This window comes from Cyprinus carpio, chromosome A6, assembly GCF_018340385.1.
Source record: "Cyprinus carpio isolate SPL01 chromosome A6, ASM1834038v1, whole genome shotgun sequence".
Taxonomy (NCBI): domain Eukaryota; kingdom Metazoa; phylum Chordata; class Actinopteri; order Cypriniformes; family Cyprinidae; genus Cyprinus; species Cyprinus carpio.
Window position 1 is genome coordinate 20,230,110 of NC_056577.1, and position 27,874 is coordinate 20,257,983.

At 35.0% G+C, this 27,874-nt stretch overlaps 1 protein-coding gene across 1 annotated transcript; it reads right to left on the reverse strand.

The window, feature by feature from the left end:
* LOC109104349 (leptin receptor-like) lies at window positions 1-27,778 on the reverse strand. Its single transcript, XM_042758349.1, is given in 20 exon segments — window positions 1-884; window positions 1,196-1,271; window positions 4,044-4,155; window positions 4,477-4,554; window positions 4,677-4,880; window positions 5,245-5,461; window positions 5,554-5,636; window positions 7,959-8,112; window positions 8,427-8,578; window positions 10,312-10,535; window positions 10,622-10,727; window positions 10,826-11,098; window positions 14,900-15,038; window positions 15,365-15,510; window positions 19,296-19,477; window positions 20,167-20,284; window positions 21,598-21,771; window positions 23,248-23,300; window positions 24,380-24,432; window positions 27,408-27,778. Coding segments are annotated over 19 exon segments (3,252 nt in total). The 5' UTR covers window positions 24,382-24,432; window positions 27,408-27,778; the 3' UTR covers window positions 1-125.
* Window positions 27,779-27,874: the final 96 nt, after the last annotated feature.

A 27,874-nucleotide genomic window follows, 5' to 3' on the forward strand; every position in this document is an offset into this window, starting at 1 on the left:
ATATAAATATAATCTTATAAAATGTGCAGCCCTAGTGGAAAACCACTGAGACATTTTGTGGACCTCTATCCAGTGAAGAAAAACATTATCCCACATTACCACCAAGTGGTGTTGTTGCTCTTATTTCAGGGTGGATTAATGCATTCAGTCCGAAACTGAGGCAGATAAAGAGGAATGCTGTGAGATATATTATTGGTATCGACGGCTGTGGAATCTTTTTCTTCCAGAAGAGGCCTGGCATCCACCCTCATAACCATTTCATTCTTTTCCCATTCACCCTGTGTTTCCTCGATCTCCTCTTCATCTTCTTCCTTCTCCTCTTCGTTTACCTCGAGGTAGTAGAGGTCTTTGGCTACACCTGTGCTTTCTGATGCTTCATAATCTTGATCTGATGTTTCCGAGAACTCTTCCACAGAGTTGTAGGAGCTGGAATGGCGGGGATTTGCGCTGTCAGAGCACACATGGTTCTCCAAGTCCCAGAGTCCCCCAGGGAAAGAGCCAGAAATGTCAGAGTTGTTGCCAGAGAAGTTGCCTTCATCACTGGAGCTGCTCAGACTCTCCTGCTGCTTTCGATGGAGACTGGGCTGACCGGAGAGGAGAACGGTGGAGTACGTCACTGAGGACTGGCCTGATGTTTCTGGGGTAGGAGCAGCAGTGGAAGCCTCTAGAGACAGAGGATCAGAGGAGTCTGCTAGAAGGGTAGAATTGGTAGTTGTTTTGTCTCCAGAGTTATAAATAAGTACTTCATTTTCTTTTACATGTTCAAGCGTGACAGGATGTGGTTTCTCGATGATTTCCACCTCACAGATGCTCTCAGAGACCAGCAGCAGTGGACAGGCAGTAAGACCTTCTGAGTGAGGGAACAGGTTCTCCATGGTGTCAATCTGCAAGGAGAAAGAAACAGACATGTTGTGGCATATATATATATATATATATATATATATATATATGAATGCCCTATGTTTTCATTAATAATTTACACAATGGTTCTCTATTTAAATCTGGATCTACTCCATTTTAAGGTAGAAAAAATAGGTAAAAAAGCTTGAGTGCTCTGCTCGTGCAAGCAAATATAATAATATCTTGAGCCCCTAATGGAAAGGCAGAAACACCTACATAAAAATGGTCTAATCTTCTGTCACTGCACGCTAATATATTTATGTGACAGTCAGTTTTAATGCTTGGTCACACTGACCTGCCTGAAGTCCATTCCTTTGGCCCAGGAGCAGTTGTTGGGATTTGGAACATCTTTCCACATGAGTTTTCTCATCCTGTAAGAAGTATGCACAGGTCAAGCCCTGTTTGCAAGCCAAAACAGTTCTAAACAAATGTGCTGCTGGATTTTGATTTAAGAGGACAACAGGGAATAAACTTTTTTTTTAACTGGAAAAAGCATTATTGTGGATTATGGACTTGTGTTTTTGCACTTTTGCCACTCCTTTCAAAGAACTAAATAGGCATATCCTTTTTATGGTACACAAAGACACGATATTACCTGAAAATCTAAGCAGATAAGCAATAATATGATTGTAGTTGTTACCCTAGTAATTTTCTCTGGCAGACCTTGTGAAATATCTACCCTCAAGCAAACGAACATTATTGCAGTTTATAGCAGGGACCTCCAGATATGTATATAAAAGTGAGTGTAGCATTATAATAACATGGTTATGTTGTTGTATTTCTGCATTTACATAGTTTGGCATGATACTTACATTGTAAAGCAATTAAAATACTTATAATTGAGTCATATATTTGCATGTTACAATTTTACTTCAAAAGATTTTAACGTAAACAAATCATTTAGCTTTAAACAACAGTTTTAAACATTATAATTTTAATTGTTTTAAACAAATATTTGAATTGTTTCATAAAAATCGATTTCAAAAATCAGTAAGCAGACCCATGCAGTATCTCTCTGGGCCCTCTAGGGGTCACAGACAAAATATGCATATGCACGATTACCATATGCACGATAACTTCCTGGTTTTAGATAAGCCAGCTCAGTCATTTCCGGTCAACTGTACTGTGCTGTAAGGGAGCGCCCTTTGCTCGGTTTCTCTACATAATCCATTCACAATTCGGAGGAAAGTTGACAAACATGAATTTTACATTTACGCGAGAGAATCTGTTAAATCATGCCGCGAGTTATTGCTATGATTGACAGTGGTAACGGAATGAGTCATCTGACGAGCCGATGTCAAAATAGAGCTGTGCATTGAGTGATTCAGACTAACAAAACTACAGCAGCAACCTGTCTGCGTTGGATAAAACTTAAACGATGTAATTTTTTTATTTAATTAAAAATATTCAATGCATTATTTATTTGTTATAACTTATTTAATTTTGTATTTAACTATATAGGTATTTAAACAATTCAGCATTATAGGCTGTTGTCTGGCCTTATTTATTTATTTATTTAAATGACAAGTGACTTTGTGTATTCCTGCACTTGCTATACTTCAGTGCGATAAAGTACTACATTTGTTGCAATATTTATTCAAAAGATGTGAAAAAAACTAGGGTGTTGAAATGGCAGCTGCAGCCAATGAGTGATCCTAAACTGCCATCTCATGGTTATAACGGTAATTTTATTTTCATCTTAAAAAGTCTTTATTTTTCGCTGAGACACGTTTTTGGCACATTTCTTCATGTCGTCTTCATGAATTAGAAAGTGAACCTTTAATAATGTAAATTTTACTGCACAATGTTGAGAAATAATAAATGCTTTAAAATTTTATAAGATTTAAAAAATTTGTTCATGCCTTTGAAGGCAAGATATTACTGATTATCGAAAATACCATCACCATGTCGTTTAAGAGATTAGTCTAACTGACTCAACAGTTACGAAAGTGTTTATTTGTCAGCATTTAAATGTACAGTTACGTGTATGGGTACTTTCCTGGGATTACCAGCCTATGCATAAAAAAATTATATTTTTCTTTAAAAAGATTAAACCATGTTAAGTCCGCTATCATTATTTACAGTGTTGCAATTGTTTTGTTTCGCAGTTTCTGATAAGAATGAGGCAGGAGAGGTTTCTGTGAAAGTCTCTACCTATATAGCACATATAAAATGAGCTTCACCGGAAGATTACAAGCTGGCTTATCTTTATCCGGAAGTTCTAAATAGCGCTCCGTGCATATGGTCAATTATTAGTGATTAGTTCCAGTCCTTGATTCTGATTGGTCAGCAGCTATGTTTTATTCACAATAAAGCACTGCTATGACTGCTTCACCAAACAATTCTGTGTATCACTGCGCAACACCCTTAGCAACATGAACAATCAATATTTATTATTTAATGAAGTATGAGTGACCCCTGCTGGGTTTTTTTTCATCATTCACCTTTCATTTTGAGACCACGCCCCCTTCCCTGTCAAACAAAACACATTTTCTCATGCTGCGAGATAAACAGATGTATGTGTGTGAGAAAATGTCATAAATGGTATTAAATAAATAAATGACAGCGGATGAGAATAGTTCCTATACTCTGTTTTTATTTGAGCTCCATTAGTCTCAGCCTCAGACGTCATGCCCACGGACCGTTGGCTAAACATCTGATGCATATGGGACACAAGTGGAAACACTTTAAGAGTGTCGAAGTCGTCATCGGATTCGTTGAATTCTGCGAAACGTGTGTGTCACGTTCTTTACTTGGATAGGTAGAGAATAACATCTGGTGCAGGCATTGTCACGTTCTTTAACGTTCTGTCTAAAAAACAAAGATGCCGTGGCGCCAAACCCCCTCACGAAAGAAGAAAGCTGTAGTGTTTACAACTGTGACGATGAACGCTTATCAGGATCATCTAAACACTGGAGTTTAAAAAGTATGTGAAATATTGAAAGTTGTGGCATAGAATCTTTAAAATATGTCCGAGAGTTTTACACACCTGTCTGTTATTGTGGCAATATTTCCACACCCCGTAACGATGAACAAAACAAAACCTTAATTCTTACTTATTTTGACTGTAAGAAGATAGTTGTAGGTCTTACTGGTGTGATTTATTCACAATGCAGCACAGCCTCTCGTACCTTATTGCTTACTTATTTTGACTGTAAGAAGATAGTTGTAGGTCTTAAAGAGTGACAAACAGCACCACTGACAGGAACGCAATGATCAGTAGGAGTATGTACGCTGCTGGATCCCCCCTAGTAGCTGGATGACAAAACAAAATAGAAACACTTTTTAATGTCATACATTTTCTTTAAATTGTCAAGTCTTACCTCGGATACCGGAGGTTTGCGAAACGTGGTGTGTCACGAAAAAAAACTTTAAATTAACCCATCTAAAAAATTTAAAGAGCTATTTATATAATGTTCTTAGTTGTCAGAAAAAAAAAATCTAGATAATACTGCAATGTTTGTAAACCAGAGTCCACTCGCCAAGCACCAAATACATATAAAAATGTCTTCAGGGGTTTAGCTGATCACATGATGATGTCAATGCATTAGTTGATGTCACTGCTGTAAAACCCACCAGTGTATCGCACCGGCTCCCCTTCGCCATCCACAAACACTGGATACAAGGTGAACTCCTCTGAGCCATAAAAACGGCCTGTACAAAAACAAATTACACTGTCAAAGATCACTTATACTGCTGAGGATAAACTTTTTTTTATTACACGCTGATAGGCAAATGTGAGGAATATATGAAAAATATCAAGTAAAATAACATACGGCAAAGGGAGAGATCTCTCGATGTGGACTGCACTCTGACCCACTGCAGCCTATTAGTGAGAGACATGTCCTGTTCAGGGTCTTTGTTCAGGTCTAACCATTCGATGACAAATGACTGAGGCACTGGATGATTAGATAACAAGCTCCAGGAAAGATACACACAGCTAGCATTTGCAACTACGCTGAATGAATGTACGACACGTCCTAGAAAAGGAAAGAAGGACATTAATTAATGTAAATAGGGGAATATACATAATTTCTATGTGAAAAACACTTAAGATGCAAAAGTAGGTAATAGCAAGCAGGACCAAATTATCAGAGTACCTTATTGTTATTATTAGCTTTCATTGTATATTTTTTAATAACTAAATCAAATCTCCCTCCCCAACAACCCTTTCACCAAACAAACAACACCAAGCTTCTATCAAAACAATTACCCAAAAAAACACCAGCAATAGGCACATAAACACATATTTAGTTTGATGGCAAACAGAAAAACTAAAACATTGGGCTACATGAAAGAATTTTGCATGATGTTACAAGAAGGGTATGAAGCAAGTCAGCTCACGCTTGGGTTGATGCAATAACGTGATGTTTCTATTCCGTGTAGAGATGCCTAAAGTGTTGCGTGATATTACAGTGACTGTGTGCGCTTCCTTCCTCCACTGGAATGAGTGAAACTGAACCAAGGTTGTTTCATTTGACCACACGGCTCTGCCTGAGGCCTGGTGTTCAAACACCAGACCCTCCACACAACTATATGGATCTCCTGCTAAGACGGGCTGCTAAAAGTGACAAAAAACATTCAAGCTCAAACTTTTTATATCACATTCATTTTGTTGCTAGAGTTTAATCAATCAAGTCAATCTTCACCAACCTTAATAATAAGTGTGACGTTTGTCACACTCCTAACAGGATCCTCTTGTATGATGCGCCAGAAGTCTGGTCCCATCTCTGGTGCTGAAATGACACACCATACAGTCATGATTACCTCCAGGACACTACATCTCATGTTCAAAAAGGATATTTAAAAAAAGGCATAAGGATATAGGCTTGGAATTTTTTTTAAATGCTTTTATTTAAAAGAAGTCTCTTATGCTCATCAATGCTGCATTTATTTGATCAAAAATACAGTTAAAAGAGGAGATTTGTAAAATATTATAATTTAAAATAACTGTGTAATTTAAACATTTTTAAAAATGTAATTTATTCCTGTGATGTCAAAGCTGAAACACCAAATCCAGCATTTAGTGTCACTTTTGATTGATTTAATTTGTCCTTACTGAATAATAAAAAATACTTGGTAGTGTACATAGGCTGGACTTATAATTAAATTTAAAATTAATGTGACAGGTACATTTAAAAAATAAAAAATACTGAGAAGTGGTCAAAACCTAAACTGGACTTGCTGGCCCCTATAATAAATAAAAAAAAATTAAGTCCACCACAAAATCCAGTAAATCGAATAATAGGTGCAAATTTCTAAAATTAATTCATTGTTTTAGTATGCACATAAAATGGGTATAAAATTGTATACAGTATATGTTCAAATATAAAAGTTCTACATTATCCGATAAATATTAATATAAACAATAAACTTTATTAAATGTTTTATTAAATGTCATAATTAGAAAGTAAGCATTTTTTATTCAATAAGCAAGGTTTTTTTTGTTTTTGTTTTTTAGCCTTTATACAGATAGGATGGACGTAGAAAGACAGGAAACAATTAGACTGGAGAAAGGGCAATGGGATCTGGGAAAGTTGGGACTTGACCTTAGATCAGACAAATCGCTGTTGCACAGTATGATGGAGCGCTGTACACAAGACTATGACTCTAACATTTTTGTTTTGCTAGAAAGCTCACCATATAATGAAATACTTCTCCCTTATCTGTTATTTGCAACTTCTGACTACAAACACCTACAGTAGTCAAGTCTTCTCTCAGCTAAGAAAGGCAAATTCCTACAACTCTGTACTTACTGTAACAGACAAGAAAGACTGATCACACAGTGGGGAAAATATTTATTTGATGCCCTGCTGATTTTGTAAGTTTGCCCACTTACAAAGAAATGAAGGGTCTGTAATTTTTATGGTAGGTTTATTTTAACGGATAGACAGAATATCAACCAAAAAATCCAGAACACACACATTATATAAAGGTTAGAAATTGATTTGCATTTCAGTGAGTGAAATAAGTATTTGATCCCCAAGCAAAACATGACTTAGTACTTAAATATTTTCTCCACTGTATCCTGTAATGTTGACGGCAATCTGCTAAAAACAGTTACTTCAAAAGCATGAGCTCTGGCACCAGCAGACAGCTCTGCACTAATGTAAAGGTGTTAGAAATGTGCTGTAAAGAGCTGACAAATGGTGCTGCAAGCACATACTGATCTTCACCCCAGCAGCTGTGTTCCAGTTCACATTCCTACAGTGATACGTAAGCTTAGGAATCCGTGTGGGTGATATGTGGTACAATTTCCATTAATCCTAATAGACTTCAAACCGTAATTTTGTTCAATTCAAAACATTGCCACTATGGAGACACACTGACAAATTACACTTTGCCGCTCCAAAAGATATATATGAACTAATTTAGTAACTAAGTAACTCATATTTAGGATGTCTGTATGTTTAATATAATTAAATGTAAGACTTTTAGGGCAAGTTTTAAAAAGAATTTAAGTTCATTTTATTATTATTATTAAAAAATTGTTACCAGCCCTCTAAATACAGTACATTCTTGTAAACATTACTTTGTCTACTTTATTCCTATTAAGTTCTCACAAATGATAAAGTTACTCATCATGACTCACAGACATACGAAGGATATTATAAAGCAGGTGTGTGTTCCGAATAAGTATTAAAAATCAACTGGGCTTTCAAGGCCAAGATGACAGAATGTTTTTTTATAAAATCTTTTTCATTGTTTTTTTCTTTTTAAATCAACAGGAAAAGATTTTTTTTCACCTGCATATTCTTTTCACCAGTTCCAGTTTGGTCTGACTTCATTTTTTTTAATTTTGTTTTATGCTGTTGTCATATACAGTATACTGACAAAGTACTGTGGGTTTAACCACAAACACCGCTTGGCAATATCTATGTAATAGTGTTTATTGTGTTAATAGTTGCAATTAAATGATTTGCTATTGTACAGCAAGTGAAAACAACTTTTGTTATGTTTAGATCAGGAGAAAATTAAGTGAAAATAATGCATACCTTGCAGGGCATCTGTATTATATAGGCTAAGTAATAGTAGCACAACTATATTAATGACGTTACCTTTCCTGTTGTAAACAACTGAAGTGTAACTCGTGCTCCAGTCACTCCAGTATCCAGAGCCATTCAGTCTTCTACAGCGAACATCTACTTCAAACTGAACACAGGACTCTTCAAGCTGAATCTCTGCCTGTGGTTCCAAAAGAGGGCCGATGACCTGTAAGGGACATAACACTCATCTGTAAATGCCACAGAAAATTGCAGACCTTATACCTGAGTGCAGAGTGTAACCATCTTCCTTCTGAAATTTAAAAAGGGATAAATTGAAAATGAAGTGCTATGAAGTTTTGCGGGCACAGTAAGAGGAAGATTTAACATTTTAATTTAAGATCAATTTAGCTTGTCATTTCAATTCCACCCATCTCGATTATACAGGTAAACAGATCAGAGCACAGTACTCAAATATATTTTATTCAGCTTTCTGGTTTCATTATCCACCTGAGACCCCAGCTTCCAGAAACTTCTTCCTACCTTCCATTGTGTATTTGCCATCCCACGCAAAGCCACAAAGCGCAGCTCGTACTGCATGTCATACACAGGTAAATGTGGGCGTCTCCAGCTTACACTCAGGGTTTTATTCGGCAAAGTGGTTGCTTCCAGGACTGTGGGAGAAGATGGTTTCACTGAAGAAGGAAAAAACACAATGGAAACTCTTATTCATCTCGGTTTACAATGTGAATAGAGTGGCATGTAGGAATGGACACAAGTACAGACTTTAAATAAATTATGTTCTTTTAAACTTTCTATTCATAAAAGAAACTTTTTTTCACATAAAAAAACTTTAAATAAATGATGTTTTATTTTAAACTTGTATGTATTCATAAAAAAATATCGATATAAAAAAATGATAATAATAATATATAATAATAATAATATATATATATATATATTTATATATATATACACACACACACACACACACATACATACACTGTATATATATATCACGGATTCCACAAAAACAATAATCAGAACAGCCTTCAACTGTGAAAATACAGTATATTAGCATATCTCAGCATATTACAATGATTTAAAAAGGATCATCATGTGACACCAAAGACTAATGCTAGAGTAATGGCTGCTGAAGATAAGGCTTTTTCATCACTGAAATAATTTTTTGAAATATAAATACATTTTAAAATATATTGAAATAAAAATAATTTTAGACTGCAATAATATTTCACAATATTACTGTTTTACTATATCTTTTATTAAATAAATAAATTCAGTATGAACAAAAAAAAGATATCTCTCAAAAAAACAAAAAAAAAAATCAAAATTTAAAAAAAAAAAATTAAACAAAATTTCTTTTTTTAACATATACACTAACAGGAAAAAGCTTTTGAAAAGTAAGATTTTTAATCTTTTTTAAAGAATTCTCTTCCGCTCATTTGATCCAAAGTACAGCAAAAGCAGTAATATTGTGAAATATTTTTACTATTTAAAATAACGGCTTTCTATTTGAATATGTTTTAAAATGTAATGTATTCCTGTGATTTCAAAACTGATTTTTTTAGCAATACTCCAGTCTTCAGTGCCACATGATCCTTCAGAAACATTTTAGTATTCTGATTTGCAGCTCAAAAAAACATTTATTATTATTATTATTATTATTAATAATAATAATAATAATAATAATATTTAAAACAGTGGAGTATATTTTCAGGATTTTTTGATGAATAGAAAGATCAGCATTTATCAGCCAGTATAATTTTTATTTTATTTCATTTATTTAGGGAAAGAAATTATAGAAATTAATACTTTTATTTAGCAAGGATGCTTTAAATTGATCTAAAGCGATGATAAAGACATTTATAATGATACAAAGATTTCTATTTCAAATAAATGTTGTTCTTCTGAACTTTCTATTCATCAAAGAAACATGAAAAAAAAATTCCACTCAGCTGTTTTTAACATAATATTAAATGTTTTTTAAGCAGCAACTCGGCATATTAGAATGATTTCTGAAGGATCATGTGACACTGAAGACTGGAGTAATGATGCTAAAAAAATCAGCTTTGAAATCACAGTAATAAATGACATTTTAAAATTAAAGTTATTTTAAATAGTAAAAGCATTTCACAATATTACTGCTTATACTGTATTTTGGATCAAATAAATGGTGAGCAGAAGAGAATTCTTTAAAAAACATTAAAACCCTTATTGTTCAAAAACTTTTGACTGGTAGTGTATTTATATTTAATAAAAAATATTATATACTATTATATTGATGTGTTTAATTTTCACTGATATATTCCAGTCTAATTTGTCAGCGATTCGGTCTATAACCAAAAGTCGACAGAATACTAGCACTTTGGATTTCATTGGAATGCTGCTGGAAAACTTTGGAACTCACCACAGTCAATGGGTAAAACATAGACAGGAAATGATCTCACTTTCCCACGCCCTCCTTCCACTTCCAACCAGATTTTGTAGCACGAGAACAGACTAAGGTTTCTTAAAGTGCACTCTCTGTGGTCTCCTGCTCCAGATGGACACTCCTTTACCAAAGACATGCTTTCTTCAGCTTCTTCGCTGCCCTCCATCTCTGATATGGTCTCACACATTGATGTATATTGTCTAGAACAAAAAGTAAGATCTTTATCATCTTTGTAATAAACAACCTGGCTGGAATAGAAATGGATGATCTATGATTGTGTTCATACCTGTAAAGGAGTCTGACTTGTGCCCAAGCGCTCTTATTCCACTCACAGCTCATGGTGTCCACCTCCGAATTCTTGCTCTGGCAGGTAATATCTGCATTAAACATCCCTGAAAAAAAGAGACAATTTTAAATTTTCTAGCTTTTTTAAAAAAGCACATTTTTTGAAATGTCTGGTTAGAGATGTCCTCCATAATTCATAGCTTACCTTCTGTATATATTTTGGCATAGGCGATAATGCACTTGAACCTTTCTCCCCACTGGTGGCAGCACATCAGAGTATCAAAGCCTGGTTCATCTACTGTCACAGTCACTGCGCTAACCTGCTCGTTGATCACCCTGTACTGGCTTTCCGGAATCTTCTCCTGCCCATTAAGCATCCACACAGCTTTACTCGCTCTCCAGCTTCGGTTGTGGAAGACGGCAGAAACCGTTATCTCTGACCCTGGTGTCGTGAAGACTTCAGCAGGGATGTAACTGACTTTGAGGAGCAGAGAAAGATAGAGGAAAATTTAAAGCAGGGGTTTTGCGCAGTAAACATACAAATAAATAAACCTGACTTAAGAACAGCATGTGGCATATCAGCAAGCAGGCGAATCTCTTAACAACATGTCTGGATCCACTTTCATCCCAAAATAAAAAGACCATAACAGAAGAAATTATATTGCATCAAGAAAATGTAGCCTATTTTTGTACCAAAGATTTATACCATTGTGACATTATTTTCATAAAAACTAAGCATTTCTCCCAAAATTATCATAATACAGCTGAACATTTTACTTAATTTACATTTTTCATTTTTATTATTCTTAATTATGATTTTCATTAGATTTTCAACACTGTAAAACAGTAGTTTGCACAGTATTGTACTGAAATTACTGCAGTAAAGTGTATATACATTACAGGCACACCAAATACCACTAATACACAACTATAAATCTGAAATTAAATCTGGAAATAATGTTATAATGCAGAAATATATATATGAGATTCACCCTTGTATTGATTTTTATTTTCCCTCGTTACAACCTTGGTCCCTTGCAGCAAAGAGAAAGTGTATTTATTCTAATGCTAGTGAACAACCAGGGGCTGGTTGCATAAAACTGTTTTAGACTAGTCTTACAATTTCTTTAAGACTGCTCTTTTATTTTTCTTCTTTCAGTTACATAAAAGTGTAGATTAGTTAGCTGGTCAAACTTGTACTTAAGACACTGACTTAACATAGAGGCTAAGTGTATGCCAGTTGCATAAAATCTTAGACTGGTCTAATTTAGGACTAAAAAGTAAGACTGATTGCCCCATGGCTGACTTTTCCTTACAATCTATGTTGCCATGGAAACCCATTGTCAGCTGTGCCAGATTCAGAAAAATGGCCAGACTTTTGTTTGTCTTGTGCTATGGCAAATATTCATCTTTGGTTTTATGAACGTGCAATAAGAAGCGAAAGGGTTTTCAAAGACTGTTCAAATCCACTGGAAGTCCTTTCTGAAAAGGAGATTTCCAAGACATGCGATTCAACAATTAGCATTTGACTTGGAGGAGCAGCTGAAGCCCAAAACTTCAAGAAATTGTAGCATCCCTTCACTGCTACAAATATGTCTAGCACCATGCTTCTTTGCCACAGGATGTTTTATTAATGCAGCTGCAGTCGTAATTGGGGTACACAAGTCTACAGCATCAAGAATCATTCATAGAGTTTCCTGTGTCATTAACTTTTAAATGCATCATTATGCAAACACATGAGCAGAGTTCTCGGCATGATAGACCCGCATTTCGATTAAATGAAATGTGGATGATGTTAACTGTGACAAGATGATTGACAGTGCAGTTTAAACCGTGACAGAATGCATGTAACTAAGCAACAGAGCATCCGTTAAAGAAGCAGCTATGACGAAGTAGTAGTCACTTTAAGACAAGTCATGTCACTCGGCGGCCATCTTTGAAACGCCTCTCGGGCATCCAAGTGCAACTCCTATCTCTTTGAATGGGGAAACATCAAATTCTACAAAACTGTTCACTATGCTTGCGATTAAATTTCATATTTGAAATCACCAAAGAAATCTGATAACAGATGTCATAAATGTTGTTTATTTTGTTCAAATAGCATTATAAAAAGCTTATTATTCAGGCTAGATCAGCCAGTGTGCATGCGCAGAATGTCTCAGAACGCTGACTGTTTCCATAGCAACTGGGACACTTCTAACGGCAGCTGCAGTGATGCGCTGACTTTACCGATTAGTGATTGGATCTTTCATTCAGAATGCAGGGCTTCCTGCGAATGAGCGGCCATACTGAGCGTTGCATTTTTCCCCATTCAAAACTATACGAGTGACACGTCTTGGGTATTCTATAGTCTTTGGTAGTAAGTCCCAAAGCTGGCCTACTATTTTTCTACATACTCAAAAGTATGTTATTTTTCTTCACAAAAAGAATACATACTTTTAGGGCATAGTATAGTAGGCAAATTGAGACGCAGCAATGGACTTATTTTATGTAACAGTCTTTCCCCACTGACTTTAGTTGGTCAGGCTAATTCTTAGATGCAATCCTAAGACAATGGCTATGTTTATGCAACCGGCCACTGAAGCTTAGTTGCTATGGTGACTTGCGGAGCATGGATTCGGAAAATATACAATCCAACTGGCATATCAAAAAACAAAAAAAAAAACAATGTATGATCTTCGTACAAACACGTACAAAATAGCAGGCGAGTAATACATCAAAGTAGGAAAACAGACACAGAGTCAAGTCTCTTGTGATGTTAAATCAAGCTGAAACAGTTGAAACATTAACTAAAGTGCAGCATTAGTTGGCAGCAGTATTTCAGACTGACTACTGAACTCAACTGATTTTTTTTCATGGGAACTGCTGTGGGGTGGTGATTTAAAAGCATGAAAAGAAAGAAAAAGAAAAAGAAAAAAACACCCACCTGATTAGTGTCAGTATTCAGCTAGGATGACAAAATGAAGCTCTATTCTGCCATGAACTAGTGTTTACGTTACAGTAAGTACGTACAGTAAGTTAAGTAATAATTTTCTTAGAAAGAGTTGCTTCATTCACGTTACCAAAGATATTTCAAAATACTGAGTCACTCTAAGGAGCATGTGTGTATATATGCTATGTGTGTTCTACCAGTATGTGTAAGCCATCTGACAAATTCACAAAAACCCACAGCAGTTCAGATGAATCTAAAGTAAACATAATTTTATGTTCCCTAAAACTTTGGTCAGAATCAGTATGAATCATCTAGCTATTTGACCTTATTTAACTGCTATAGGTACAGCGCTCACGTTCAACTTCAATGAATTCAAAGATCTTTTATTGGCCTGAGACTGAGCATGATGCCAAGCTAAAGACTTCTAATATGCAAACTGGGGTTCCATTTGAATTACGAAGGCTTTTAACAAAAACATATTTACAAGGAGCAATCTAAACCTTACTAATAAACCTAACAATGTCAAGATAAAAGTACATACTCTGGCCTTGTAAAGATTTACAATACATTACCCTATTGTCATCTAAGAATTAATCTAAATATTCTATTGTATTTTTAAATTGGTTATTACGGACATGAAAAATTATTATATGCAAATGTGTTTGCAACCTCTATTGCACAGTGTCAATCTTGTTTAAGAGTATTAAGTATGCAAATACCATATACGTTGCAAATGCAATGTCTGACCTCGGTTTGCATGCAAATGGCATATTAATGCTTTCACAAACATTAGAAAACGGACTGTTTAGCACTGTAATTAATTCTGAAAATGAACAGTGAATTGGATGCATCTTTTAGAGGACAAATCAAAGTGATATTGTGAGTGCATAGCAACAAGCCAAAGCACTATACAGATGCAGAGAAGCAGAGAGTATATATATGAATGTAATTATCAAATGTCAAACTCTTAAAGTGGAGGCTTAGGGAAGACAACGGGTCTCTCTGAAAGATAAATATAACAGGAAAAGCAAAAGCACTCATTTGCATGAAGTTTGATGTACACTAAAAGCCGCTTTTAGACTGAATGATGTTAGGTTAAATGTGTTGACCTGTGCACTCTGTTGCTGAGAACGGAAGGCTGTAAGTCATGGGAACATGAGCAAACCAGGCAGCAACATTTTGAGTACCCTTTCATAAATGTCAGTATTTGCATATATTTACTTATTCACTATACCTGATGAGCCATTAAATAAAAGGAGGTCTTTAATTCATTCATTACCTAAATGTACACACATACTGCATGAACAGAATTAGTACATAAAATTCATGTGTATTACAGATCCTTACCATCCAGTGTGAAATAGAACGGTTGGCTCCATTCACTCCAGTAGTTGAAGTGGCTTTGGCAGCGCACTTGGACCATGTATCTGATCCCAGAACTGAGATCATTCAGAGTCACCCAGGAACGACCTTTGACCTTCACCATCTAAAAGAGCCATAGTTCAAACAGATTCAGATTCAAAGGGTTTGTACTTTAGATGCAGTCAATATGTTCAAATTGTAATATTTCATAGTCTATCTGAATATACCAAAATCTATGCAGATCTAAAATCACACTTTAGATACAAATATGTACAAACTGCAATGAGATCATTGGATAAAGGTAGCTCTTTTTGGCAGGTGAAAGGTATATTTAAATCTCTTTAATTTTGATTCTGTGGAATTCTCTAGGGGTCTGTAACAGTTCTCACAAACATTACTTTGTAATTCTATTACAACACATTCATCACACCAACAAATGAGTTCAATTACCTCCCACTGCTGAAGCGAGGAATTGGATGAGTATCGTATCTCATAGTTTATGGCATAACCGTCAGGTTGTGTGTCACTCCATCTGAATATTACTTCTCCTTCTATCGTCACATTGTAATGCAGATTGACAGGTGGGTCTGGTCTTCCTGTGAAGGGAGGATATTCACAAAATATTAAACTGTATTTGTATATATATAAAACTTTATTTGGATTTAATAGTTGTTAAGAGTAATTGTGATTAACCATAATGACCATCAAATATCAGGAATACCAATAAATATATTACTTTATGTACTTTGCAGAGCCCAAAGAAGCTTTTGAAACAGCTCTATGTCTAGAGATACCAAAGATAAGACACAGTTTCATAATGATAAGTCTAATATATATGTATATGTATATAGGATATATATTATATATATGATATATATATATATATATATATATATATATATATATATATATATATTATATATTATTAGAATTATTATCTTTATGAGGTGTTGTTTTTGACACTTCGCTATTCATGAGAGTGTCTTCAACGGTTATCAGAGGGAGGGGAATCCACACACTGCATTATGTGAAAAAGTGGTGGAGGGTGTGAATAAGGTACATATCAATAGTTTAAAATTCACACCACATATTTCAAAGGGGAATACCCATTTTTGAAGACTAGTTAAACATCTTTAGCTATGTGTATATATGTATATGTATGTGTATATATATATGTATATGTATGTGTGTATATGGGCTGTGCAAAAAAATCGAATACGATTTTTCATGCTCATCTCATCAGTAAAGACGCTCCTGTAATTAGTAGTATATCTCCAGCACGTGCGTTAAGATCAGGGTTGCCAGGTTTTCACAACAAATCCTGCCCAGTTGCTTCTCAAACTAGTCCAAAACTAGCCCAATCACGTTTCCAGGAGGTTCCCCGATAAAAATTGCATCCCGGGGTTAAAATATACGTTTTTTTGTCAGGGTTGGCTTGGTAAAATTCTCATTTTAGGGGCTAAATATCATGTTATTGGTATTTGGGGTCGCTTCAACCCGCGAACATGAAAAACAACCGCAGACTTGGCAACACTGGTTCAAGGTGGAGCGGCATTTACTACACAGAGCCGTAGTCCACCGACAAGCTACACAAAATCGACAAAGAATCACCTGCGATTTTAAAATTTTGATTTTGTGTAGATTGTCAGTGAATTACGGCTCTGTGTAGTAAATGCCAACCAGTGTTGCCAAGTCTGCGGTTGTTTTTCACGTTCACGGGTTGAAGCGACCCCAATACCAATAACGTGATATTTAGCCCCTAAAATGAGAATTTTACCAAGGCAACCCTGCCAAAAAAAACTTATATTATAACCCCGGGATGCAATTTTTATCGGGGAACCTCCTGGAAACGCGATTGGGCTAGTTTTGGACTAGTTTTGAGAAGTGACTGGGCAGGATTTGTTGTGAAAACCTGGCAACCCTGATCTTAACGCACGTGCTGGAGATATACTACTAATCACAGGAGCGTCTTTACTAAATAGATGCGCATGAAAATCGTATTCGATTTTTTGCACAGCCCTATTTGATGGTATTTTGAAGTATGTGTGTGTGTGTGTATATATATATATATATATATATATATATATATATATATATATATATATATATATATATATATATACATATACACACAACAAGTATATACAGCAGGGATAGGCAACTCCGGTCGTGAGGGCCACTATCCTGCAGAGTTTAGCTTCAGCCCTCATAAAAACTCACCAGCCTGTATCTATCTAGTAATCCCGAAAACACTGATTGCACTTGTTCAGTTGTGTTAATTAGGGTTGGAGCTAAACTAACAAAGTATTTATGTCTGTCTAAAACAAAATGGCCTCAGCACCCAATTCTATCTGTTGTTCACATTCAAGTGTTATTTTGTTCTGAACAAAGTATTTGTCTTTCTAAAACAAAATGGCCTCAGCACCCACTGCTTTGTATAAAAAAAAAAAAAATTCTTTATTTTAATAACAGCAATACCATTAATACTAATCAGTTGAGGCTTTATTAACAGACTAACATTTTCTTTTAAAACCACTACCTCAATGACACTAAAACATAATAAAGTAAATGGCTCCTGCTGTTGCAATTAATACAAATAGGCTTACACTGATTGGATTTTTTATTAATTTACTGTAGTTATTGACTTGTTTTCTTCTTTTCCAACAAGCGTTCAATGTACTTCAAAGAAAAGGAGGAAGTGAAAATGTCAGAACAATGTGTTCACTTAAAATTAAACAAAAGGAACCATTTAGCTACAAAAAGATAAATCTGATATCATTTACTCATATTTATGTCATTCCAAACCCCTGACTTTCTTTGCTACATGGAACAAAAAAGGGGTTACACAATGTTGCGTTATTTAAAAAATGTGTAGTGCCTGTACAATAACAATAAAGAGCTTGACTTAAAGGGATACTCCACCCCAAAATGAACATTTCGTCATTAATCACTTACCCCCATGTCGTTCCAAACCTGTATAAGCTTCGTTAGTCTTCAGAACACAATTTAAGATATTTTGGATGAAAACCGGGAGGCCTGTGACTGTCCCATAGGCTGTCAGTAAATAACAGTGTCAAGGTCCAGTTAAGTATGGAAGACATCATCAGAATAGTCCATTCACCATCAGTGGTTCAACCGTAATGTTATGAAGCGACGAGAATACTTTTTTATAAGCGAAGAAAACAAAAATAACGACTTTATTCAACAATCCGCGCCACAGGGATGTGCTGTTTTCTTTCAATCAAAGCTAAATACACATAGAAACAGCGCATCCTTGTGGTGCAGCTGATACAGAAGAGCGTACGCTGCATACGGTGATGACGGAGGAGACTATTAACTGTGTGACAAAGGAATTGTTAAAAAAAGTCGTTTTTTTTTTTTCTTCGCTTACAAAAAAGTATTCTCATTGCTTCATAACGTTACGGTTGAACCACTGATGGCAGATGGAGTATTCTGATGATGTCTTTCATACTTTTCTGCAGTCACAGGCCTCCCGGTTTTCATCCAAAATATCTTAAAATGTGTTCCGAAGACAAACAAAGCTTTTACGGGTTTGGAACGACATGGGGGTAAGTGATTAATGACAAAATTTTCATTTTGGGGTGGAGCATCCCTTTAAGGTTTGGACCTGGTAAATCATTCAACCATGCCATTGTGAAATTCCATTACAATCCACTGCCTGGAAAAACACTTGAGAACACACAAACACCCTAATAAAACACCTGTTGCCCTGGCATCATTGTCCATGAACTCACACTTTTAACGTGTAAAATAATAACAACTAACATAAAAAAAAAAAAAAAAAAAAATAAAAACAAAAAAATTTAAATAACAAGCTACAAGCTGTATGAAAAAAACTAAAATAAAGTAACATAAAAAAAATTTAAATAACAAGCTACAAGCTGTATGATCAGTCATTTGGTCACTTATGCAAATGTATTACTCTAACATTTTACATTGATTAGTTAAAGAAGGAATCTCACAATTATCAAAAACAATTTATAAAATGTTTGGCCATTTCCACTTGAGTTATCAAACAAAATAAACAAGAGTTTAAATCAATCATGAATAAAAAAAATTTTTAGCAGTTTTCCCTAAAACAGGTCTGTGTTATGAGACCATTTTTAAGAACTATACATAAAAAACAGGAAATAACTAAATCTGCAGTTTACAGCCCTCAAAGTAAACATGGGCAGGAATGAAGGAAATGAAATAGCTGGTTTCACTCTGATAACCTAAGATCAAAATCAGCATTATTCGCAGAACTGTTCAGGAACTCGCTTATTGTTCAATCACCCGAAGCTAAGAACGACAGAACGGACGGATGGACGGACAGATAGACAAAAGTCAATAAAATTGTATATCATAATGCAGTTCTTACGCAGATGATGTGTGCTGACTTGCATCTTGGGTGACACTGCAGTAGTCTCGTTCAAAGATATGCTGATGGTCAATGAGACATTTGCATCATTGCCATGAAGAGAAATGGAGCACATGGCAATTTCTTCCCCGGCACACTGAGCAGCATGGTTGGTTTCATCTGAAAGTACATTCATCTGTACACTAAAGAAAAAAAAAATATTTACATATAAAATCATTAATACAACTGATAATCCATAACATTAGATTAAGCCCCTAAAGAACTCGTGCAAACAAATATATTTATCATAGGTGCCTTAAGTTTGGAATTGACACAGGCTAATCTTTATCACAGCAGAAATAATCACAAAATCAGAATCTGTATATACAGTGGAGAAAAAAGTAAATAATATTAATTAAATAATTAAGAACATTTAAAAGTTGATCATAAATATCTCAATATGTGCATCTTATTGGTGCATCTCAATAAATTAGAATGTCGTGGAAAAGTTCATTTATTTCAATAATTCAACTTAAATTGTGAAACTTATGTATTAAAAAAATTCAGTGCACACAGACTGAAGTAGTTTAAGTCTTTGGTTCTTTTAATTGTGATGATATTGGCTCACATTTAACAAAAAACCCACCAATTACCTCTCTCAACAAATTAGAATATGGTGAAATAACAATCAGCGAATCAATTCAAAACGCCTGCAAAGGTTTCCTGAGCCATCAAAATGGTCTCTCAATTTATTGAGATGCACCTGTAGTATAGAGTCTAGATGTATTACATAATCTACACTCTTAATTTGTCCTGAATCCAATTTAAGCACGAATGGGAGCAGCAGCCAATCAGCAGTCTGTGGAGAGCAGAATAAAAACAGAGGACTCACACTAATTGAGGTCTAATGGTGAGCAGACTTGCAGCGGCTGCTGCTCTGTAGCTCTTTGCATTACAAATCAAATTTGTCGGTTCACCTTCAAGCCAGCACAGGATGTCCAAACAGTTTTCTGAAAAGAGATTGCATTCCCATGTTAGCTTCTTTCATCACAGCCAATCGCAGTTAGAAGCCTCTAGAAATAACATGCAATTTTTGCCTGTCAGGACACAGCCTCATTGCATACTGTGCAAATAACATGAAAGATACAACCACGATGCTTTGAATCAACATAAAACATCAATTATTCATAGTCTAGTTGAAATTCTGTCAGGATGGTTTTTAAGTTTTAAACTTTCGCACTATTGCAGGAGCCCATTAAATGTAGATGGAGAAATGATTTAATTTTTTTCTTTAAGTTTAATGGATGCTTTATAATGTTTGGGAAAAATAAGCATCCACCTCTGAGTATTTGTATTGATTGCTTTTCTGTTTTGGCAGAGCCACTTCACACTTTAATAGGATTGCAAACCTTAACTTATTTTCCACTTAAATGTTATAAATGTATTTATAGACTTTAATTATTGGCCTACCGCAGAGAAGAGAAAGTAATGAGAATTGATTAGTAAGTGTAATGGCACCCATCTACTTGTCTGGAGAGGTCAAACCTCTCAGTCTCTCTGGTTCACAGCTGTAGCTAAGACCTCTGACGCAAATATAAACAACACTGCTTTTCTGAGACCTTAAAACGGCAAGGACATCTCATAAATTGCCTTTCATTTATTTTGGACACTACCGTTCAAAAGTTTGGATTTTTTTGAAACAAGTCACTAATGCTCACCGAGGCTGCATTTAATACAGTAATAGTCATACTGTGAAATATTATTACCATTTTAAATATTATTTTTTAAATATTTGAAAATGTAATTTATCCCTGTGATGCAAAGTTGAATTTTCAGAAGCCATCACTCTAGTCTTCAGGGTCACATGATCCATCAGAAATTATTCTACAATGCTGATTTGGTGCTCAAAAAACATTTCTAATTGTTATCAATATTGAACAGTTGTGCTGCTTAATTTTTTTGGGGAAACTGTAAAACTACTTTTTTTTTTTACTACTTTTACTTTTTAAATGTCATTCAATGTATTGATAATTTCTCTGGTCTAAAAGTCATAATGTAAACAAACATATCGCATTTGCTGTCAAAATGCAGATGAAATACAAATGTTTACATGTAAAGAAAATCAACTGCATTTTATAGTCCATTTTATAGCCTACTGATAAAAGGACATTTACATTTTATTAGCTTAATGATGAAAATCAACAATAATGTGACTAACAACAACGGTTTTAACAAGTAAACATGAAAAAAAAAACAGGATTTTAAATATTCTTTCTTCATTCCAAAAGAAGATTGATTTTACCAGAATGGGTGGGTGATTTACTTGAGAATTCTGGTTTTGTAGCATTAAGTAGCTGACACTGTCCTACAGGTGGGTGTTCTGAAAGACCACCGTCAAGTGTCTGAGCAAAAGGCAGCTCACAACATAGCAGAGCCTTCCACTTCAGGTCTTCATAAACACCTCCCCTGCCATCAGAAGGACTCAAAGCAGCAAGACCTGGAACACGAGGATCTCAATGTGAGTGACACTCATTTGCAATACTATTCAAACTGAACAAACAGTGGGGGAAAAAAAATCTCAAAGGACACACAGACATTATGTATAAAAGAAAAATCTATTGACAGAATCAGTTCTCAGAAGTGCTCAGAATTTAATATTCATCTGAAAGCTACTCAAGGGCGACATAACTGTGTAGGACTGCAACATAAGCAAGCCATCATATATTTCCAAACAAAGATTTAATACTTTTAAAATTATAGTTAAAAAGTGTGTACTTACTCAAGATAATCTTTTTAAATAATGAGCACAATATATTTTTTTAATGTAGTGTGTTAACTTACTGCACAACTAGTGTTACCAAATGGAATTGCAAAAATAATGACTATTTCCAAACAAGTTTCCCAAACATCTATCTTTCATTGGTCGGTAGGACAGATGACCCCCGCCCCCAAATAAATGCCAATGGTTGCATTACTGTTTTATTGTGTCAGGATGATCAAACAGAGCAATAGTGACACAGTATTTATATTTTGTGTCAAAAGGTATACACACAGCTCTCCCTGCATATTAAGCTAGGATAAATATTTTGACATCAAAATACATATACATACATTTCTGGCTGACTCTAATAAGACAACATATATGACTTATATTACTATTTTCCTAAATAAATTAACTAAAAATAAAAACTAAAATAAATCAATCATTTCAAATGCTCAAAGTGAATTTAGGCATCACAACAATATAACGTATGGTTCAATATGGAAAAATGGATATTAACTTTTTCTAAAGATTATAGCAATGTTAAGTTATTGTGTTAAAGCGTTAGATGATGGAAAAAGTCATCAAAATGGAAATAGGTGAAATGCATATTCACAGTTAATTATGTTATATAAACACTGATAAAGATAATGATTTTTTTTTTAATCCCCAGTGTCAACCTATAATCAATATGGCGCTGATATATCGTCCATTCCTATCCATTTAAATAATTACAATAATATCCATTTTAATTTAACATCATCCAAAGTGACAACACATATCACCTTTAGTTACCAACTGCACTACTGTTACCCTGAAGGCCTATGGCCCTTTCTAATCTGAACATCTGTCTATATGTGACGCCTCCAGGCGACCGTTAAAAGTTTATAGTCTGATTCATGATGTGGGTGCAATCACCTCCCTCCTACACCCCTTACTTTCAATCTACCTCTCTCTCTCACTACCTCTCTGTCTTCTTCTATCTCTCTGTCCATTCATCAGCCTCCTGCACTCTGTGCGTTCAACCATAACCCACACTAATGCATGTCTGAGGTGGGCAGAGGGACTGCTGACAGCTGGTGGGTGTCCTGCACGCTACGTAGGTCTTTGCCTCAACAGCAAATAGGAAAAGTAAAACAATGAAAAGATGCTAGATACAGAATTTGAATGAAAACATTAAGTTTAATTTAGCTTAGTGCAACAACAACTCACCTTGTGAAATGGTAATGAAATTCACAAGAAGTGCAAGCATGATAAACCGAGTCCTGCGGGAAAGAGAGGACATCTGTAAAATGGTTCAGTATGGATATGACTCACTTTCATCTTACACATTGGAATAGTCAAAGCTTTAAGCTCAAACAGTGTGACACCATTTAGTTTACTCATTATATGATTCCAGTGCTGCCTGAATCAAAAGCACTACTGTTGTTTTTTTTTTTTTTTTTTTTATATTTTTTTCTGATCATTTTCATACATTTTCTGATTCAAATCTTAGTGGTGCTGATATAATGTCAGCGTCACAATACTAGCTTGTTGCTATGCAGTGTTATTTTAGTGTTATTTACATACTATTACTTTTTATTTAGATTTATTTTTTGTTTCTTTTTAGTTTGCATTTCAGTAATTTTATGTGCTTTTGTCATTTTTGTTAATTTTTTTAATTGTCTATTTACTCCATCAAAAGGTTTCTGGTCCCCATTGACTTCCATAGTAGTTTTTTTCCCACACTATGAAAGTCACCGGGGACCAACAACTGTTTGGTTTCCCACATTCTTTAAAACATCTTCTTTTATGTTAAACAGAAGAAAGCAAGTCATACAGGTTCAAACAACTTGAGGGTGAGTAAATGATGACAATTTTCATTTTTGGGTGAACTATCCATTTAATTGTAGTTCATGAGTTTGCCTGCACATCCAATCCAATATCAGATGATAAATATCCAATATGAACTGATCTATAATATCACCAATTAAACAATATGGTACCGATATATCATGCATCTCATAATCTATTTTCTATTTTCATGGAAAATTTTTTTAAGTCAGATTGCAACAGGATGCCTCTACCCATCAAACTACGTCAAACTCTATCTCTTAAAGAACATTTGCCTTCCATAACATCAAGATTTCAAGAAATAAGCAATATTGTGCACTACTGTGCAATGTGTGTGAAATATTACTTGGCTAGTTTTATATATTCCACAACACAATTACTCAGAAATACAAATTCCCTCTCATTAACAGTTCATTAACCACTTTAAAATGGGTAATCAATTATATAAAACGAGTCAAATGAAGGCATTCTAAAATCCAAGCCCTAATCAAATCCAATTAGAGATACTTACATTATTTCATATGATTGTGAGCATCATTTCTGTTCTTGATGGAGTGATGGAATCTGCAATGAGAGAGATAAAAAGAGAGGAATGGCCTCTGTGTGGGAAGACAGACAAATTTGATTTGAACTAAAACAAGAAGAACACAGGAATAGTTTTACTCTCTTAAGTGATGGAGAAGTCATTCCTGAGTCACTTAATGGAAAATAAAGCAGGCAAAAGATTTTGGCATGCATTAAACGTATGAGGCAGTAATATGACACCGGCTTCAGAGTGAATTACTCTGCTCTGACTATATTTGCTTTTGATTCGCTGGCTTATTCTCTTTCTTGTACAAAGTAATGACTGCTTTCCACATTTTCGTACCCTCTGTTCCTGGATGTACTGAAATGCTAAGTTAAATGAACAAAGTTTTGATTCTGTGCTTGCGCAAACATGTTAACGACAGAAACACCCATTTTATTCTGAGAAATATTGTGTAATCTAAAACCGGTTTTGCCACAATGCTGCAATGATCGGTCAGAACACAAGTGACCTAGTGAACTAAATAAATCTATTAAAAAAAAAAAAAAAAAAAAAAAAAAAAAAAAAACTTTATAACCTGCCTTGTATTCAGCAAATAAAACACTACAGGCCCCATAATGCAATGCTTTCCACACCATCTGTTAGAGCCACCTGGAGTTGCTGCTGAACCAAACATGATATAAGATAATAACATAACATAAAAACAGGCCGGACATGAATATGCAGGGAGACAATGCAAGTGGCCATTCACTTCAGTAAAGCCTTTTTTCCAGGAAGGCTCTTGTGAACATTTCATATATTCATGTAAATCCCCTATCAAATATCAAAACAACTTTGATGATGTTCAATTTTGTGTCAACAACATAAAATCAAATGCTCAGCAAAATGAATATTAACTCGGGCAGAACACTAGAACATTTCAAAGCTGATATACTCAATGTGAAAACTGTAACATTGTGAAGCCCCTCAATGGAAAACAGTCCAGATGTTCTGGGATAGGTTTTATGTTTAACCTACATGTGAATTAAATGGTGCAGAAATAGGCAAAAAAAAAGAAAAAAAAAAAGAATGTTAACCCCTAAATTACCAATTTCAAGTGACACAATGGTGATCATTAAAGCCCACAAGAGGTTTGAACCTACAATCTTTCAGTCACAAGTCCAACATTTTTAGATACAATGATTTTAACTGGAAGATTAAGAACTGATTGATGTATCAGAATTAATAAGCTACTGGAATTTTCTTCTCATTTACTACATTGTCAAATATGCGATGCCACATCCAATAGATATCATCTAATTGATCCGGTTCCTTAAAAAAAAAATGGTTCAAAAAATAAAATCACATGTAGGTTAAACATAAAACCTATCCCAGAACACCTGGACTCTGTTTTCCATTGAGTGTCTTCACTACATCACTCTTTCCCTCCTCACTGTAACAGTCAAAGCAAGCAACACATTGACTGCATCAGCTTTGAGATGTTCTAGTATTCTGCCCGAGTTAATATTCATTTTGGTGTGCATTTGTTTTTATGTTGTTGACACAAAATTGAAGCATTATGAATAATATAATCAAATTAAAAAATGTATTTCCACTAAGATCTATGGTAAACAAGCCATGGTAGTAGCAAACATGTTCTGTCATATTTCTAATAACTAATTGCATTATATTATAATACAGTATATTATAAATATTATTAACTGGTAAACATAACATTTTGGTATATTGTATTAAACCGTTCGTTTTAATAATGAATTCCAGAAGCTTTAAATAGCTTAAGTGTAAAAGTGGTTCGTACAATATATTCCTTTGTTCTGTCCTTCCTCAAGATTTAATTTTGTGCTCGATTTTCTCACAGTTTCCATACACTGTGCTGCACTGGAAGTTCTGAGGCCACGGAGTCTGAATGTTGAAGGTGATCATGCATAATCGATCACCTAATTCTGATGGCTTCGACTAAAGCATATTTCACAGTAGGTCTGTCTTTAAAGGTTTATAAGTTATCATAAAAAAAATCGATTGGAGAAAATTAATGGGATTTTTACTCCCGGAACCAACTGTTACACTCTATTTAGAGATTGTCATCATAATTGCATCATCATGTAGTTGCTGACATCCCAGAGTGGTAATAAACAGTCCAAAAAATTCAGATGTATAGATTGTCCACTAGTAGTGGACAATCCATAATTAAAAATAGCGTTTTATTAAATAGAATGTTTTTTGTAATTTAATGTACCATTTGAGCTTTTTTCAGGTATGACATTAAAAACATTAAGAACCTAATTATAATGACTTATAATTAATTTGCAGAAAATAATTTACATTAAACAGTATTAAAATTCATTTTTATCTCTAATTTGTTTCGCATGGGTTGATAAAACTGCCATACAATGAAGCTGTTAGCATATTTATGTAACCTTTATTTGTAACTTTGCCCCCATCAGTTAAATCCTCAGTTCACTCCACATGATCTGACTTTCAGCACATTGAGCCCTTCTGTTCATTATGATCGGACATATGAAATGAAGCTCAGTTCAATGAGTCGGTTCAGTGAGTAGTTGACTCACGAATTGCTCGGATAGATTTGAATACCGGTTCAAAAGATTCAAAAGAACGATTCGTTCACGTATTGCCCATCGCTATAATGGCCACGGAAACAAAGACATTGCTCCAGACATAAAGAAGGAAACCCCAAGATAATGAATTATACTTCCACAGATATTCAGCTTGCTACTAAGCAAACCCACAATATGAATCGTGTTCATTAGACTGGAAGAACACTATCCAGTGAACATGAGACTGTTTGAATAAGCACGCACAAAACAGGTCACTAAACTACAAAAGGTGAGTAAAGCAATAGGAAACAAATAAAAAGGTCTTCCTTGTTTTATGATTAAAAGATCTCGAAAGCGGTTGAGTGGCTTGCTAAAAGTGAAGGGCAGTTTTACCGCTATTACTGCTGGCTGAGATCATCCGCTTGAACTCAGTGTGAAATATGCGCCGAAAGTCTCACCTGAGGTGATCCGCACTTCTGGCTGTGACCGTGGATTTGATCCAACTATACTGGCAAAGTCTTACTGTAGGAGTCCTACTTCGCTTAAAAATGAGGAAGAAGCTCCAGGTCCACAGTTAAGCTCTCCCTCCTGTGATGAGGAATGCCTGTAGTCGGTTCTGCAGACTAGAAGAGGCGTGTGACTTTCTGAATGTTTCCAGAGCTCGGCATCCTGAACCCGAGCACACTGCCGCCGCCGCTGTGAGTTTCCCGTCCGAGGGAGGGGCAGCATCGACGGAGCGTATTGCGTCACACCATAATCTTCATTGTTTAATTTTTGGCAAGGGAAAGAAAGTCTGCAGCATTTGTTTTATTTAACAACGCACACACCTTCCTAGAGGAAATGTCTGAATACTTCTTTATTCTACTCTATTCCTGTGAAATTCACTCTAGTCTAAATATATTCTTGTACTGTCCATGCTGTTGAG